This window comes from Ziziphus jujuba, chromosome 10 (assembly GCF_031755915.1).
Source record: "Ziziphus jujuba cultivar Dongzao chromosome 10, ASM3175591v1".
Classification (NCBI taxonomy): Eukaryota; Viridiplantae; Streptophyta; class Magnoliopsida; order Rosales; family Rhamnaceae; genus Ziziphus; species Ziziphus jujuba.
The window spans coordinates 6883075-6901999 of NC_083388.1; the positions used below are offsets into that span (position 1 = coordinate 6883075).

The window sequence follows — 18925 nt, forward strand, 5'->3', positions numbered from 1 at the left end:
AATAATGGATTGGACTTGAAACCGTAGAAAAAAGCTTTTTCTGGTTATCTGGTCAAATTATTTGAAAGGGTTAATTTTATTTGGACTTTTTTAGTTTTGTGATAATTATATTTATGATTTTTAACTGTAAAAATCAATTAAAAAATTAATCAATAGATTTTGAATATGATTTTGCATAAGTATGAATTTATTTGTAATTAAAACAAAATTAAAGGGATCTAAATGAAATTTTAACTTATTTGAAAATCCTTTTTAAAAAAATAAAAAATATATAATATATATTAAAATATTTTATTATTTCAGTTGTTGGTGGAACTACCAATTTTCATCAAAATTAAAATAATAAAATATTTGAAGGTGGGAATCTATTCTCTTGGGCATTTGTTCATTTTGCTATGCTTTGTTTTTTTTTTTTTTTCACTTTCATAAAAACATTTTACATAATGACACAACAGCCTTGTTTTTCTATTTTTGCAGCTATGATTGACGTATTAATAGCAAAAATGAATACTAATAATAATGCGATAACATAATCCGAATATAAAGAAACGATCTTAGCAAATAATATTCTATAAATTAAGTAAGTTTGACTCCATTGATATGTCATTTAAATTTATATTTAAAACATCATAAAATTATGAAATCAAAATATAAAAAAAAAAATGTTACAAATGATAAAAAAAAAATCCATATTCGAGGACAGTAGTCGTCATGATTAATGACCAATGTATGAAGAAAATGGGTGGTCATGATTAGTGGCCAATATATGAACTAAGTCTAAAACTTTTTAACGTAATTTCACATGTCAGGTGATTAACTCTTGATTATCATGCATGATTAATTATTCTTGACCTAAGATGTAGGGATTGAGTAATTATACTGGTCGATGAGGTGACCTTATGAAAACAAGTTTGATTCGAGAACATGCAAAAAAAACAAAGGATCTCCTTAGTATTATTGCTCTTTTTTTAAGGACTATATGTGTTTCTTTAAATTATATAATTAATTAGGAAAAGTCTATCATCAGGGACATGTAATTACATGGATAATTTAGAGCATGCATGAAAGTGCTTCTACTAAACTAATTATTATTTTCTGATTTTTACATTATATAATCTGGTTATATATATATATATATATATGTCTTTGCTCTCATATCTTCCATGCATGCAATTCGCCATTAGATAAGTGGTTAAGTCATTGCTATCAGCTCTCACCATCAAATTATAAAAATGTTATTTTACTACTGCTGGTGACTTAACATACCATAGATGCTTCAAAAAAAAAAAAAAAAAAATCATTAATGTGGCATATTTATTGTATGGTATGTATAGAACAGTGGCCGGTGGGTATATATTATTTATTTATTTTTTAAAAAATATATGGCATTAAATGTTTTAAATACATAATCATAGCATGTGTTGTAATACTATTTTCAGATAAAAGTTCCTCTATTTGGTTTTTCTCTTTGAATAGAATGGAATTTATGTTTTAGTGTTAACCCTTTTATCTTGCAAAGGTAGCTGGTTTAAAAACCAATCCAAACCAACTTATGATGACCTAGAATCCTGCTGCATCCTTATCCCTTCTTGCTGAATAAAGAAAACAACAACAGTTTCTTTGTGACATTATTTCTTTACTTTTAATATGAAGTTGTTTCCAGATTAAATTTTTCTTTCCATTAGGTTTTTATATGTGTGTGTCTGTGTCTGTGTTGTATATTGACCAATTTTGTGCTCTAATGGACTGCTTGGCATCTGGTTGTGCATATGTTGATCCTCTGATGTGTTACACTTTTGTGTCCCCTATTCTGATCCATGTTGACAAAGTTGTCTTGTTATATTATATCCTCTTTTTGTGAAGGTTGTAAAGAGCAAATATGTAGTTCACTTTTCACCATTGGCCCTCAACATTATCTATTCACCTCCATGCTTGTGTCTCTATTTTCATAAAAAGAGACTGTTTCACAAATTAATATATATATATATATATAGGGTAGTAAAGAAATTCAGTTTTTTCTTCTTTCTTTTCAATGTTTTTAAATATGGATTATGTACTTCATAGTGTTTGATTTTATACTTTTGTTGGAATTTGATTTTAAAAAACTACATAATGCAGTATTTTAATTTTTATTGCTAATTACTAGTAATACACCATATTATGGTTTAAAAAAAAAAAATAGCAATGCACCATGTTTTAAGTTGTGATAATACAAGAAGGATATGCTTTCCTAAGTAAAATTGACCACATATATTAAATTATTATTTTTTCACAATAATTTTTGTTATATATTCTTAAAATAGGATTTGTACCATTGGTTGGTGGCAGATTATATATTCTTAAAATAGGATTTGTACCATTGGTTGGTGGCACATTTTCCTATATATATATATATATATATAAACTCAAATAGAGATGTCATTAACTTAAAAGTTTAATAATAAGTGACCTCTATATATATATATATATATATATATATCAACTCAAATAGAGATGCCATTAATAATAAGTGACCTCAATCATCTAAATTCATTGGACTACGTGTTACATTACACTTGTTAGATTAATCTATTTAATTCCATAACTTTAAATAATTGAGCTCATTTATTTTTAATTTTAAAAAATAAATAAACAAAATAACATATATAATGATTTATTTATTTAATTTTTTGTATAGAAAATATATATAATAATTATATTTAAAATAGATATATTCAATTTAAAATTTAATATATTTAAAAAGAGTTGTATATTTTAAAGGAATTTATTGATCATCGTACAATTCTATAAATTCTGTGCAGATTTTGTAGGAATCCTGAAAATATTTAGTGAAATCCTTGATATAGAAGATGAATATAAGAACCATTATTTTACTCATATTTTTTCTTTTAAAATCCCACTAAATTTATTAAAATTTATAAATTTTAAAATCTTTCAAAATCAATAAATTTTTAACAACTTTTAAATTTTTATATAATTTTACAAAATTTTAATTAAACATTTTAAAACTTTAATAAATTTATAAAAATTATATTAGAATATAAATTAAATATCCTTAAACTTGTATAAATTTTATTAAAATCTCACTTTGAATACATATATACTTTTAAAGTCTTTTTAAAATATATTAGATTTTTTTTTTTTTTTTTGGCTGGTGAATGGTTATATTTTCTAGTCTTATATTGATACATTTATGATAAATGAATATTTCATTGTACATAATTTTTGAAGGAAAATTTCATTACATACATAGTAACATACAAATTCTGTTACAAGTAATATAAAAACTAAATGAGGAATAAATAACTTAAATTGGTCTAGGGTATACTATTAGGACATGGTAGGTGCTAGAACCTAGAATGTTAGTAATCTTTTGGTCAGTAGAGCAGTCAGTATGCCTCCAAAGTCCAAGGTTACTTTTCTAATGATTGGCGCCTTCAACTGAATATGCTTAATATCATTTATTTCAAGTAAACAAAATGCAATTTTTTTTTTATTTTTTTGGGGCTCTGAAAGTAAACAAAATGCTTAATATCTTAACCATTTAGTATATATATAATCTAATATGTAGATTGTGTTAGTAGCAAAAGAGGGGGAAAAAATATATGTATATAATATTTTTTTTCTGTGAGGGGCTTATTCAGAATATATATATATATATATAAAATAAAAAATATACATTAAAAATAAATAAAAAACTAATGAGGAAAACATTTATAGAAAAAGTCAATATCAAACTTTATAATTAATTATTGTACAATGACAGCTTGTGATAAAGTAATTATCTTTTTACAAATAAATTATTCCATTTCAATATAAAAATAAATAACCTTATAATTAATTAAAAAAATTAAACACAGATACCAAAACAATGAATTATACAAATTCAATACAGAATTCAAACTTAGATAAGTAAATTAAAGAAAAATAAAGTAATTTCCTTCTTCCTTATTTTGTTTCACGGGTCCAAGAGAGCCAGACCAATAAAATTCCCTTCTTTATTTATTTATTTTTAAATATTTATTTATTACTATTATTATTTTTTACTTTGCACTTTTTCCAATAGTTTAACTGCAAAATTCTAGAGAGAGAAAGAGAGAGTCAGATATTTCAACTTCTAAAGCCCTGCGGGACAGATAGAGAGAGAGAGAGAGAGAGAGAGAGAGTGTTCTCTGTCTACAAACCCTTTTCTTTTTTTCTTTTTTCCTCTCTCTCTCTCTCTCTCTCTGAAGAGTCAAAGGAAGGTTTTTTCTTTTTCTTTTTTTTTTTTTTTGGCTTCAAAGGTAAACGACCCACTTCGCAGAGAGAGAAAGAAAAAGAAACCCAAACCCATTTTCTTCTTTCCTTCCTTCCTAACTCGCTTTCTCACGCCAATCACTGTCTTTCTCTCTCCTCTCTCTCTCTTTCTCTCTCTGCACGCTAAAAGCATTTCTTGGGAGAGAGAGAGTCTCAAAAATTTATTATTTTCTTTTTTTTTTTAATTAGATTTTCTTCTTCGGCTCTCTCTCTCTCTCTTACAACGCCCCAGAGGGCAATTCTAGAGGGAAAGAGTTGCAGAGGTTTGTTTGTTTGTTTGTTCGTTTGTTGTTCTTGTTGTTGTTGTCCAGCTGGGGTTTTTGGGTGCAGATCACGAAGGTTTTTTTATTGGAATGGAGTTTGTGGGTAGGAAGGTGAAGAAAGAGTTCGAAGGCCATGGGGTTTTCTCGGGAATTGTGAAATCTTATGACCCTTCATCTGGGATCTTCGAGGTCGTCTATGACGATGGAGGTTCCGAGGAGTTGGACTGCGCTGAGGTCTCGTTTCTCATCGAAGGGAAGGTCCAGCTGGTTGGGGATGAGGTGAGGCCCAGTCGGCTCGGTCGGAAGCCCAAGAAGCGGCGGCGTGTGGAGAAAAGGCACGAAATACCAGGTGAGTCAGGTAATGCCGGTGAGGCTTTTATGATTGATGGTGTGGCTAGTAAAGAAATCCTTGGAAAGCGTTGTGGGTTTGATGGTGATTTGAATAAGAATGATAATTCCCATGATGGGTCTGAGTCAAACCTAGATATGGGAATTGGGAATGGAGGGAAATTGAGAGAAAATGTGGAGGTTAATGGCCATTTGAATGAAAATGCTAATTCTGGTGATAGGTCTGAAGAAACCCTAGTAGAAAGGGAGGATTTGAAAGATGGTGTGTCAGCTAATGGCATTTACAATCTGAATAGGATTGACAATTTGAAAGGTGGAATTGATTTAAATGCTGGGTTTAACTTGAACCTGAATGATGCTTGTGATGTTCATGTTAATGCTGAAGAAAATTTAAAGAAAAGAGATTGTATTGATCTGAACTTGGATGTGAATGGGGACTTAGATGAAAATTTGAATGTGGGTGGTTTTGGTCCATCAGCCAAGGAAAGCCGTAGGAGGGGATGCAGTTTTGATTTGAATTTGGAGGTTGACGAATGTAAGGATTCAGAGGATGACGGTGCGGGACAGTTCATGGTTGTTACATCTTCTGAGACAGTCGAGGAAAGCCTGAAAGAGAGTGGTGGAGATGTTGGAGAGAGATTAATAGAAGATGTTGGTTCAAATGAGACTTTGAAAGAAGTTCATTTGGATGTTGTTGAAAGTTTTATGGGGAAGGGTGTTGTATCCTCCTCTGAGACCACAGTCAAATATGCACATTCAGGGTTTGCCGATCAACTTAGTAATGATAATGGTGGTTCTGGTGGAGATGTGAAAGCTAATGCTTTTGCCATGGATACCAACCATTCTGAGGATTGTGGTCTTGTGGAAGTTCAGTTGAAGGATGATCTCTCTGGAGCTGTTACCCAAATGGTTCATGGCCACCTAGGCAATTCAGTAAGTCCATGCAATCAAAGAAGTAACCGCAGAAAGAGAAGAAAACTATCAGATAACATAAAGTCCACCACAGAAACGGTTTTAAGGAGAAGTACTCGTAGAGGATCCGCTCAAAATCATGTTTCAGTGGCATTGTGTACTGTTGATGATACATCATCTTCTCCAGGAGTTAGTGAAATAACAGAGGAAAAACCAATCCGTTGCAAAGAATCTGAAAAGCCCATTCTTGTTCCACCAAAACTCCAGCTACCCCCTTCTTCACAAAATTTAAATTTAGATGATATTCCCGTACTTGATATTTTTTCTATTTATGCCTGCCTTAGATCATTCAGCACTTTATTATTTTTGAGTCCTTTTGAGTTGGAGGATTTTGTGGCAGCAGTGCAATTCAAGTCTGCTAATTTATTGTTTGATAATGTTCATGTTTCTATACTGCAAACTTTGAGAAAGCATTTGGAGTATCTTTCAAATGAAGGATCTCAATCTGCTTCTGATTGCCTAAGGTACACCTTGTGTAGTCCTTTTCCTTTTTAAATCTGTGGTTTATCAATTTGGTTATTTGCACAATTTTTTCTTTAACATTGTGTTAAATTTTAATGTAGAAGTCTTAACTGGGATTTGCTGGACTTGATCACATGGCCCATTTTTATGGTTGAGTACTTACTAATTCATAGCACTGGACTGAAACCTGGTTTTGATCTCAGTCACTTTAAGTTATTTAGTGCTGACTACTACCAACAACCTCCACCTGTAAAGGTTGAGATACTCCGGGTTTTATGTGATGACTTGATTGAAGTGGAAGCCATAAGGTCAGAGCTAAATCGAAGATCTTTAGCAGCAGCAGAGCCTGAGATGGTTTTTGAAAGGAATATAAACTTTGAGGTTTGCAAGAAAAGGAGGACTTCAGTGGATGCATCTAGTGGCTTTTGTTTGAATGATGATGTTGTTGATGATTCTACTGATTGGAATAGCGATGAATGCTGCCTATGTAAGATGGACGGAAGCTTAATATGTTGCGATGGCTGTCCTGCAGCATATCATTCAAAATGTGTTGGAGTAGCCAATGATCTCTTGCCAGAGGGTGACTGGTTTTGCCCTGAGTGTGCGATTGACAGACATAAGTCTCGGATGAAACCACGGAAGTCACTTCGAGGAGCAGATTTGTTAGGAACTGATCCTCATGGTCGTGTATATTTTTACAGCTGCGATTACCTTTTGGTGTAAGTTTTTCCTTTCCATGTTTACTAGTTCAATATAATGTGATTTTCATTATGAATTTGGAATTATTAAATTGTGTTTCTTAATCCTTCTTAGAGAAGAAAACTTGAACTCTTTAGGAAAGTTACTTAACTTGTTCTCAAAATCTAATATGAGGGGTAAAGTTTTCTTATAAATTGTGCCCTAGTTATTTGAAGATTCAGCATACGGTGTACTCAGCTCAACAAAGCCTCAATTGGTTGGTGTTGATAGGAAGCATAGTTTTCCAACATTTCTTTTTTCAGTTCCGGCTTGTCCATTAGTCATTTCAATCTTTGTGTGATTTATTATTGTTTGGCCTAAACTTGAATATCTTTAAAAAAAATTGATGATATCTCCTGGTTTTCTGGGAGAAACATTAAAAATAAATAAATGAAAATGATGAACAAGATCTTAAATTTGGATGTATTGGCTACTACCAATTTTTTTTTTTTTTTTTTTCCCACCTTGTGCTTTTGGATTTAGTGATTTTAAGCTTAAGATAAGATAGAAACTAGGACTGATGGCTGTTTCAAAATGCAAACCAAACGTATTTTCAGAAAGTTAATTTATGATTGGGCAGAAAAAATCTACGTAGTAAAGTATTGAGAAGCTACAATCTAATTAAGTCATCAACTATTTAAGAAGTTTCATCTAAACAGGCAAGAGACCTAATAATATATATGAAGTTTCTAATACACGATACATGCTTCAATACGCCAGATGTGGGCCATATACATTGAACACTAGGTTGAATTAGAATGGGTTTACAAGATTTGAACATAGACCATTTCAGCCAACTATGTCTTATACCATATTTAGCAGCTGAGTGCCCTAAAAGCTTAAGCTGATCGGAGACTGGACCAATAGGGTATGTTAAGCACAATGAAACGCACACTAAACTTATTCTTCCCACCCACATGGAAATTGCCAAATAGGTTGAAGCAAAATAATGGCCCCTGTCATAGTTGATGAAACTACCATAAACAAGAGTTAGCAAGATTGAAACATAAATACTTGTAGTAAATGAAACTACCATAAATAGGAGTTAGCAAGATTGGGACACAGTGGTACTTAAAGAATGAAACATACGATTATAAGGGTTTATAATTTATGAGAAACAGATCCAAAAATGTATGTGAAGCTTTTAACAAACAATAGAAAATTTAATTAAAAGTCAGAAGGAAACTAACATTCTGAAATATGTCAAGATGTTAGGCTTGTCCCTCTGTTGTAATCTATTTTGTCTTGTACGCTTATAAATCTTATCCCAACCACTTGGTTTAAAACATTTGTTTGTTGTTGATTATTTATGAGTTGGATAAAGTGTATCTCAACACCTGGCAGTTTTAATGCAGTAGTAAATGCAAAATGGAAAAGTCATGTCTAGATAAAAGGCATAATGCTTTTTTGTTGTTGGTAAGTAAGCGATTCTATCCGTCTAGAATACTTTCCGCAAACGGAGTCTAAATGTAGGGATTTGTCCAACCAGAAATACCTTGAAGACTTTTAGAAAAATTTCAAGCAATACAATCTTTAAGACTTCTTCTAACCTAAAACTGAACAAATAGGGGTCTAAGACAATAAATACTCTACATTACCCCCAAAAAAAAAAAAGAAAAAAGGAGAGATTAATAATTGGTGTTTTAGTGCTGCTTTGGGCATTTAACATCCGGAATGATCTATTTCTCTCTCTCTCTGATGACCCGTAAATTAGTGTCGTGTTAGAACTCTTGAATCTTCATCATACCCTCTCCATTATCTAAGCATCTCTTACATAGAGACCATCACGATTTGATAATCCCTTACAACAAAAGAAGCAAAGAAAAATTGTCTATAGCTGGCTGGCAATAGGGAATGCGATTACTTGATTTGATCAAGCTTATGGCAATCCTCTAGCCATGGATAGATCCATCTTCTCCTTAGTAAGTGGCAAAATTAAGTCTCCAGAGACTTTCCAGTGTGTCACATGAATTATCTAGCAAGGTTACCTTTTGAAAACTCTTTCTAGTTGTTTATAGAACTTTTGAAATATTCTGCTTATACCCAATGGGCACCACAAAATTCATCCCTTCATCATAGGTCTTAAATTATTTTCAAACAGTTGTAGTTGAGAATCTTTAACTGAAAGTGTTTATAACTGAATATGTATGTTCTGATAATATTTTCTGATAGCGAGCTATTTGATTGTTTGAATTGAAAATAAATCATCCATGAAATTTCTTTCTGCTTTCTTTAACTTTTAAACTTGTACCAATAATTTCTAAGAATTTTTACTAAATGAACATGGACACTGTTGGAGAGCCTACTTTATATAATATTCAATTACTAGTTCCAATGCTGTCATAAATTTGTTCTACTTCATTGTTTCTTCTCATAGCTATGTAAACTTTTTTTTTTTGGTCTGTCTGAGCAAATACTCTGTTGATTCTTTTCACTTTATGAAAATTTACACCTATTCAGTGTTCACACTTTATATACCAGCTTTAGTTTTGTATGGCTGTTGAACTTACAGGTCTGATTCTTATGACACTGAATCATCGTTTAGTTACTACCACAGAGATGATCTGAATATGGTTGTTGAAGTGCTAAAGTCTTCTGATTTTTTCTATGGTGATATTTTATTGGCTATCTGCAAGCACTGGGATAATGTAAGCTTAAACGGAACTTGTTGTAATAATGACAGTCTTTACCTTAGTATGTCTTTAGAAATGCGAATGAAGGAGCAAATTCGAGTTCTTTCAAATCCGCCTGTTTCATTGGCATTGACAGAGACATATGCCGTTAAGAATGGGACTGATGTGGAAAGAAAAATGGTTGTGGACTCTGATGTTGGGTTTCATGGATCAGACGCTTCAAAGTCGGTGAACTTGTTAGATTCTGTGGCTGCAATGCATGTAGCTTCTGAAGGATCAGTAGGAAGCGCACAGACAAAAATTGGGTCAGGCACTGGGTGTGATTCAAGTGGATCTACTAAATTTCTAAATCAGTCTGACATTCCAGGAAATATTCCGCTTGTTGGAGACTGTTCTTTGACATCTAGTACCTCTGACATAAGAAGGGTAACCATTGTAGAATCTGTTGATCCGGAAATCCCCTTAATTACTCTACCTACCAAAAAAGGGGATACATCACATGTGCAGAATGTTATTAGTTACATGAACTATTATAGTTTTGGTCAAATTGCTTCATCAGTAGGAGAGGAGCTAATGGATAAATCATCTGAAAAGATCAAGGAGCCCTTAATGATGTCAGAAGAGGAAGTAATATTACACCAGACAAAGGCCATATTGAAAAAGACTTCCAAGTTTTACTGGTCAACTATTCAGGACCTATATGTGGATGTTGAGAAAGAAAAATGTGGTTGGTGTTTTTCATGCAGAGCTCCCTGTGATGACAGGGACTGCTTGTTTCTCATGAATGTGGGGCCTATTCGAGAAGCTTCTAACAGTGACATGGTTGATCATCAATTGAAAAAGAACAGTAAAGATCATCTTACTGATGTCTTATGTCATACTTTATCCATTGAAAAACGTCTGCATGGACTTCTGTTGGGTCCATGGTTGAATCCACAACACAGCAAGCTCTTGCATAAAAGTGCTCTCGAGGCATCTGATCTGATGTCTGTTAAACATTTGTTGCTCACTGTAAGGGACAGTTTTTCCTTTTTACCTATCCAGTACTGAATGAATGTTGTCTGCTATGACGAAATCTAGTATAATTGGGCTTGTCATTCACGATTTATTCATATGGTGTCTGTGAAATATTTTAAATAGGATCACCTAGAAGCCATAGGGTAGCGTTATATATAAATACATTTTTATGGTGCATCGAAATTCACTTATATTTATGTATAAAAATAGCTCATTGATTTCATTTTAAGGGGCTGTAAGTTTTTGTCAAATTTTGCCTATGTTATAATCAATATTCATTAGTTAATTCAAAATTAATCTTTAATACTATTTTGGGCTAATTATTTATGTTATGTGCACTACACAGTTAGAGTCAAATCTGAGTCGTCTTGCACTCTCAGCTGACTGGTTGAAGCATGTGGATTCTGCTGTTTCTGTGGGTTCAGCCTCTCATATTGTGACTAGTTCTGCACGTGCAGCCTCAAAGCACATGATTGGCAGAAAAAGGCCTAGGTGTTCAGAAAATGAGTCTAATCCTGCTTCAAATGGTACCAGTGGATTGGGAATGTTTTGGTGGAGGGGTGGTAGGCTTTCTCGTCATATTTTCAGTTGGAAGGCTTTGCCGCACTCCTTGGTTTCCAAGGCCGCCAGACAAGGTCCAACTCTCTTTCTTGTATATATTTTTGGGTGGTAGTGTTTACAGTTAAGTCAACTGAACAATTATTCTGAATTTGTTTGAAGTTTAAATTCTGCAGCTGGGTGTGTGAAGATTCCTGGTATATCATATCCTGAGAATTCAGAATATGCGAAGAGAAGCAAATATGTTGCCTGGCAAGCTGCTGTTGAGACATCAAGAAGTGCAGAGCAGCTGGCTTTCCAGGTATAGTCTCATACCTGTTTCTTTCATTTGCTGTGGTTTAGTTGTTTTAATGAACCTTGTAAGTTGTTTCTTGCTTTGGTGGCATCCTCTATTAAAGGATATGGCAAATTATGATTCTTAAATATTTTTCCTTTGTAGTTTAAATATTCATTTTACCCTAGTGGTGCCCAAACTTGGCTCTTGTTATTTAAACTTTAAACTTGGCTGGTAAAATTAGCTTCTCACTCTCTGTCTCTTTGTCTCTGTCTGTCTGTCTGTCTGTCTGTCTGTCTCTCTCTCTCTCTCTCTCTCTATATATATATATATATGTAATAGAGGACTCTTATTTAGATGTCCCAATAGAGCCATTATCTGGACCACCTCCTCTGGGCTGTAAGATTAAATATCCACCATTTAGATGCAAAGCTATTTTATTAAGAAAGGAAAAGTATAAATGAAAAATGTTATGTAACAGCTTTTTCCTCTGTCCCTCCCTTTTCTACCTCCAACCTCCCTCTTCAAAACCACATTAACATGAAAATAGTAGATAGGAAAAAAAATTAACCTTTAAACTACGAAAAATGTAAGCCGAAAATAATGGAGTGCAAGAACCCAACTCCCTGTCCTGTTCATATAACCAAACACCAATGAACTACTCATCTTGATCTATGCCCAAATTTCTCTACTTGACTTCTATGGGTAGGAGTGAGAAGACAGAATGACACGAAAATAAGAAATGGAGTGGACACTTACATTGTTGTTGGCATGAGGCTAGGACTGGGGAGAAAGGAAGACTGAGAGAGGGGAGGCGTGAGAGAGATAGAGAGGGGAGGGGAGACAATAAGGAAAGGAGAGACAAGCTAGATCTGGTTGGGATAGAGAGAGGACAAAAAGGGAAAGAAGATAATATATAGGATTTTAAGTTATCTCCTATCTGGACTTCGTAAGGGACTGATTGAATTTATACACAATGTATAAATATATATTATGAGATGTTCTTTTTGTAATTCCTTTACTAAACTACCCTTGTCTTCTTCTTTTTCCCATTTTGAATTAGGGTAACTTTTCATCCTCTTTAAGTTCTTTTGTTTTGTTCTTTTTTTTTTTTTGTTTTTTTTTGGGCATCAAGTGTTTTTTGTTTGCAAGAAAAAAGACCAACGATCATCGTCAATGGAGGATAGCTGACGATTCACAAGGCAAATACGCAAGAATTTCAAGAACAAAAATGTTATTTTTCTAAAACTCTCTATCACCACCCCCCACCACACCCCCCCTCTCTCTCTCCCTCTCCCCTCTGCAAAAAGGCACCTTTAAAAAGCCAAAGTCATCCTGTTCAAAAGGAAAACACTGACCCTCTGTCTTTTTCTCTCTCACTCTCTCTGTTTGAAAAATAAATTTTCTTGGTTTTCTTGGTTTTGAATTAAAGGGAGAAAGAAATTAGGAGAGATTAAGAAGCTTTTCTGAACTGGGGCTGTTTTTTCTTGGAATGATCAAGAAGCCTCTTGACTATTTTTTGAAAGTGTGAACTGAGTTTGATCAGAAAATCTCGACCTGGAATTGCCGTTCATCGTTTTCATCGTCAAAGTCGTCATCTTCGGCAAAGCGGCATATGCCTCTTCTTTGTCTTCTTTCTCGGAGAAAAATAATGTGGGAAAAAGGGTAATTTAGGAAATTTAAAATTTGGGGTCTGTATAGAGTTCTTTTGGTAGTGCAACTAGAACTTCGCATACATTATATGATTTTTAAATAATAAAAATAGAGGGAGTACATTATTAGTGTTTTTTCTTCTTTTTAATTCTTGTTGAATTACCACTATTTTTAAAAGCTGAAGTTGTAAAGAAGGGAGTCCAATATGTATTAACATCCTTCTCACATGTAGCCGGTCTATTTTGGACTCATATTTGGCCTTACACATGTAGAACAATAAATATGATAGCGGCAGGTTTCAAACTCCGGAACATCTCTAGGCTCTTATACATGTTAAGTTACCATTATTCGTATTAGCTTAATCTGTTAAGAAGTGAGCCCTATATTTATATCTTATCAATTATGTTTTTATATGGTTTGGCTTATATTGATGCAACTATGTAAGTTTAGTTGTTGTTATTTATTTATTTTTATAATCATGTAGGCTCTACGTTTAATTGGTCCTTCTCAATTTAGTTCATGTTCTGGATTAGCTAGTTACTAAAATTTGTGGTGCTTAAATACTTTCCTATTTTCAGGTTAGAGAGCTTGATTTGAACATTAGGTGGGATGACATCGAAAACACTCATCCTCTCTCTGCATTGGATAAGGAATCTCTGAAGTCCATCAGGCTTTTCAAAAAAGTTATCATCCGAAGGAAGTGCACCGAAGGGAAAGTGGCCAAGTATCTTCTTGATTTTGGCAAGAGAAGAGTTATTCCTGAAATTGTCAAAAAACATGGTTCCATAGTTGAAGAATCCTCTAGTGAAAGGAAGAGATATTGGCTGGATGAATCTTATGTTCCTTTGCATCTGTTGAAAAATTTTGAGGAGAAAAGAATTGCTCGCAAGTCTACTGATATGAAATCCAGGAAAATTATTGAGTTTGGTGGAGTAATAAAGAGGCCTCAAGAAAAGAGGGGATTTGAGTATTTGTTTGCAAAAGCCGAAAGATCTGAGAATTATCAATGTGGGCACTGCAACAAAGATGTCCTAGTCAGGTAGTATTAGTAATAATTTACTCATTTCTATGCTGTTAGCCCGTTTGAGTATGAATTACTTGTCTTTTTCAATTTTGTCTTAGTTTTCTTTGTCTGCTTGTAAGTTCTTACTTGTTAACGTAGATAAAGTTGTCTCTGTCTGGATAAAATGCTACAACAAACTAGTAATAAAAATCTGAATCACAATTTGGCAAGCCCCTCTCATAGGCAATATGCAATTAAAATAATGTGGAAAGGGAGATAAGAAGGAAGGCGAATGGGGCTTTAGGTTGTTTTTTTTTGCTTTGTTTTGTTGTGCTTTGTTGTTGTTGATTATTATATTTTAGTTTATACTTTTCTCACGATTCTGAGATTTTCTAATTTTGCTACTCTTGTTGGTAAGAGTTGAAGAATTTATTTCCCGGTCAAACAACTTATCGCTTCATTTTTCATTTTTTGTTTCATTGACTTGTTTGTTTTTCTTGCTTTTTTTTGAAAAAAATATTACAGGGAAGCTGTTAGTTGTCAGTACTGCCAAGGTGAGTTCTTGCTTTTTGATACGGCTTTTTTATTTGTGCCAATTAATGTTATGTGGTTTTGAAACTAGTACTGAATGTAATGATAATATGATTTTGGCATATGTCAATGAACTCTGTATTACTAAATTCAATTTTCATATTTTATGCTGGATTGGGAATTTGCATGTAACTCAAAGTCTTAACCCCTGCTATAATTCTAGCGGCCATTAAAATGCTGTACGTGTATCCTTGACGGAACCTGTAGCTGTTTAATGCTTATGCTGGATCTTTCATTATTGACCAACTTAAACATCTGATGAATATTGTTTGAACAATTAGCTTGTCCCCTAATCTAATGTGAACAAACTAGATATACAACAATTTCTTGGGACATTGTCAGTTTTCAAAACTCTGTTACTAAGTAATGGTTACTGAGGATAGAAGATAATAATATATATACATACACGGTTGTCTACAAGTCAATACTTGCATGTACTCCTGGTTGGTTTATATCTGAATGTTGCTATTTGAAATTTCAGGATTTTTCCATAAAAGGCATGTTAAGAAGTCAGCTGGGGCCATCATTGCTGATTGTACATATACATGCCATCGATGCCAGAGCGGGAAGCATGTAAAGATTGATGCAAAAAGAGGGAAAACTAATAAAAAAGGAGGTAAATCATTGCAGAAGTCCAAGAATAATAAAAAAGACTGCAGGTCGTTGCGCTTGAAAAGCAAAAGAAAAGTGTCAGGTGGTGGGCGACCGGTGAGATCAAAAAACAATAGAAAAGTTGCACCTAGTGTTCCTCTACGCCGTTCAGCGAGAAAAGCTAAATGCATAATAGTGCAAACGAAAAAGCATGGAGGGCGCAAGAAAGGGAAACAGATCAAATCTAAAAAGGGAACAGATAAAAAACGAAAGAGAGGTACTTCTTGCCAGAAGAAGAGAACACAAGTTTATTACAGTTACTGGCTTAATGGCCTCTACTTGTCTAGAAAGCCAAATGATGAACGAGTTATGCTTTTCAGAGAAAAAAATTTTCTAGTCCCTTCTGAGCAGTCATCTATCATTCCAGATCAACCCAAATGCCAGCTTTGTAATGAAGCAGAACATGCATCTACTTTAAGTTACATTGCATGTGAAATCTGCGGAGGTAATTACTTCTTGCTTTTGTTCATCAGCTAATTGTAATTTTTTTAACTTTTTGGAAAATGATTCAGAAGCAGCAAAATATTGAAGACAATTTTCTTTTTTAATTTCTTTTTTGTATTTCTACTTTTGACTGTCATCTTTCCATCTTATGCCTTTCCTGCTTATAACTTTATTAATAATATCTTTCTCATCATTTTCATCTTGCAGAGTGGTTTCATGGAGATGCCTTTGGACTTCATTCAGAGAACATTGATAAATTAATTGGATTCAAGTGTCACACATGCCGTGAAAAGGGCCCACCTGTCTGCCCCCACTTGGTAGCTGTGAGGACGGATGTGTCTCAGTTGGTTGAAGCACAAGCACAAAATAATACTGCAGTTGATTGTTTCGAGGGAGTATCTAATGCAGTCCCTTCTATGAGTGAGGTATAGATGAAATGATTTATACAAAATGATTCTTCTTAACAACTTAGAAGTATTGATCATTATCATTTTTCAAGACAGCAATTGGTATCTATTATACTCAATAGCAAAAATATGATAAAACCAGAAGCTGTCACGGCTCATATATTTTTATATTTTTGACTGTTGTGGTTCTACAAAGTTATTGTTGCTGAAATCTTAGGTGCCCTGGCTCTAACCTGGTTTTTGAGGAAAACAAACTAATAAAAAACATAGGGTCTTTCTTTTGATAACCAGGTATAATTCTCTGTTTGGTAGGAATGAGGGAAAATAGGAGTGAGGATGGATGCAGTAGAAGATATAAAAATAGAAGGATAGAATAAATCTTTTCCTTCCATGTTCCGTCCTGTTAGATATGGATGGGAAAAGTGGAAGGACTTTTTAACATTTTAGTTGCTAATTACTATTTTAACCATTAGTATTTGTTAATTATAACTAAAATTTTAGAAGGGTTTGATGATGGTTTAACTTATATTGCTAACCCCAAAATGTTTTTATTCTTTAATTCCTACAATTTTCCTTCCCTCACCTTTCCTTCACTGCACCATTCCTATCTACCAAACAAGGCCTAAGACTGAAAATTTTTTTTTTCTTGGAAACATTAGTGATGTCAAGTTTCAAGTTCATGTGCGTGTATTAAACTTGTTTTTGTTAGTTAGTGTCTGTTAATGATTTATTTATCAATCACCTACAGTTGCAGATTGCATGTAATTGAATTCTTTTGGCATTTGAAGAGGGATACTTCAGTTTGTAAGGGTTGTGTTTCAGTTCATTTTCTATGGAGGGATGCTTATTGTTGAGTTTCTCATTTGGTAATTTAAGGAATAAATGTCGCAAAGATGGGTTTCAGAATCTTCAACTGCAAGATTACTTTCAAACAATTAAGGACCTATGGTTTTGCTGAAGGGATATACTATCAGGCAAAAGGTGCCTTCCTGTGAAGTAGGACAGAAGCTTGCAGCAGTGAATTCGCATATTGAGAACTGTCAGAAAGAGCAAATGAACCTGCCTAAGATCAGCAGTGGTATGGTCAATGCCTTTAAAATAGAAGTCTTTTAAATTCTTGCTACTGAATTGGCATAGATACATGAGAATGATAACAAATTGCATACTTTTGATAGATGTTAAACTATATTATCAGCATGTTGGTAACAAACCTCACTCTCCCCCTTCCCCAAGGAGAACAAAAATTAAAGAAATGAAAAGCGGTTCCCCATCTCCTACATCTAGTTCTATCTGTTCTTTGGATTTATGTTGAATTACTTAAAAATTTGTTTTATCATGACCATCTCTTTATGGTTTACCAATCTAGTTGGATATCTTTCTGTGTATGTGAACACTGTGTCATGTTTAAGTAATGATGCAGCATCGATTTCCATTCAGTGAATTCTACTTTATATGCTGCCTTTCTATTTAAGTGAAGTAATGTTGCATTCATAACATGACATCCTTCTTATTAATAAGCACGAAAGGTGTCCTTTTGCACTTCTCAAAATCAAATTCTTCTTTTCCCTTTTATTTGGTTGGGTGATTTGGGAGTTATATTCCAGTTAGCAAGTTTGCTTTTTGTATCACAAATTTGTTAGTTATTAGTAAGAACCATGTCCATGCAAGAATCTCATATCGAATATTTTTTCTGCAGCTTTTTTAGGTGATTTTGTGAAAGTTCTACAGAAGATCAGAAATGTGAAGAATGCCCCAGGCAAGGTGCGGCCACCAAGGGTTGGACGTTAAATCCTTGTTCGTCCTGCGGGTGTTACAGATTGCTGCTCTGATTCAGTCCTCTAGAAGCTCTAAGATGTCCTTATATGTTGGGAGGCAGGGGTGGTATATTTTCATTGTAGCTCATTTGGTTGACTGACAATTTATTGAAACAGCAATTGAAGGTGAATTAGAAGTAGGTCAAAAGTAGGATAAATTTAGATTAATGAGAGATGTTAGGATTAGAGATGGAAATACTGAATATTCTTGTTTTAGCTGACTATATTGGAAAACTAATTAATACCCTGAAAATAGAAATTTGATTTAGGTTATATTTGGGAGGATGATAACAGCTTCTGAAGTTAAAAAGGCTGCAGAATTTTTTGATGACATGAGAGGGACTGGCAGTCCATTTTCTTGGACTTTGTAATGACATTGTGAATGTATCTGAGAAAAAGGAACAGAAGTATATAAGAATTCGTTGTTCCCCAAAAAAAAAAAAAAAGAAAAAACAATTGTACATTGCTTTGCAGCCTTACCCCTTACAAAAATTTGTAGAAGGAATGTGACATTTTGATTAATGACTAGTTGTCTTCTCCTTTTGCAATATAACATGTATTTGTTTTTTTAAAAATATCATAAGCATCAAATCGAAATTCTACGCGGATCTAGTACAATGGCACCATACCCATACAAAATGTCCCATACAACATCTGTTTGTTTAAAGGACTTGGGTTTGAATTCTTGTTCATAGGATAGGAAAAAGGGTTACTAAATTTTAGATGATAAAAGGTAAAATTTATTATTTATTTTCTCTGTGATTTCTAAGTCATGCCAAAGACTTTAGTATTGAACAAGGG

At 33.5% G+C, this 18925-nt stretch overlaps 1 protein-coding gene across 4 annotated transcripts; it reads left to right on the forward strand.

Annotated features, from left to right (window-relative positions):
* Positions 1–4254: 4254 nt before the first annotated feature.
* LOC125419915 (DDT domain-containing protein PTM) lies at positions 4255–18677 on the forward strand. 4 transcript variants are annotated; one of them, XM_060811861.1, is made up of 11 exons: positions 4255–6343; positions 6446–7060; positions 9592–10723; positions 11076–11364; positions 11464–11588; positions 13793–14253; positions 14743–14771; positions 15290–15904; positions 16111–16328; positions 17059–17388; positions 18007–18677. In XM_060811861.1, the coding sequence occupies exons 1-10, from the start codon at positions 4650–4652 to the stop codon at positions 17077–17079; spliced, it is 5199 nt and encodes a 1732-aa protein (XP_060667844.1). In that variant the 5' UTR covers positions 4255–4649; the 3' UTR covers positions 17080–17388; positions 18007–18677. The 4 variants fall into 4 exon arrangements, with proteins under 4 accessions (XP_060667844.1, XP_048322278.2, XP_060667845.1 ...); XM_048466321.2 differs by having other exon boundaries at positions 4256–6343; positions 6443–7060; XM_060811862.1 differs by having other exon boundaries at positions 4256–6343; positions 6443–7060; positions 17065–17388.
* The last annotated feature ends 248 nt before the right edge of the window (positions 18678–18925 follow it).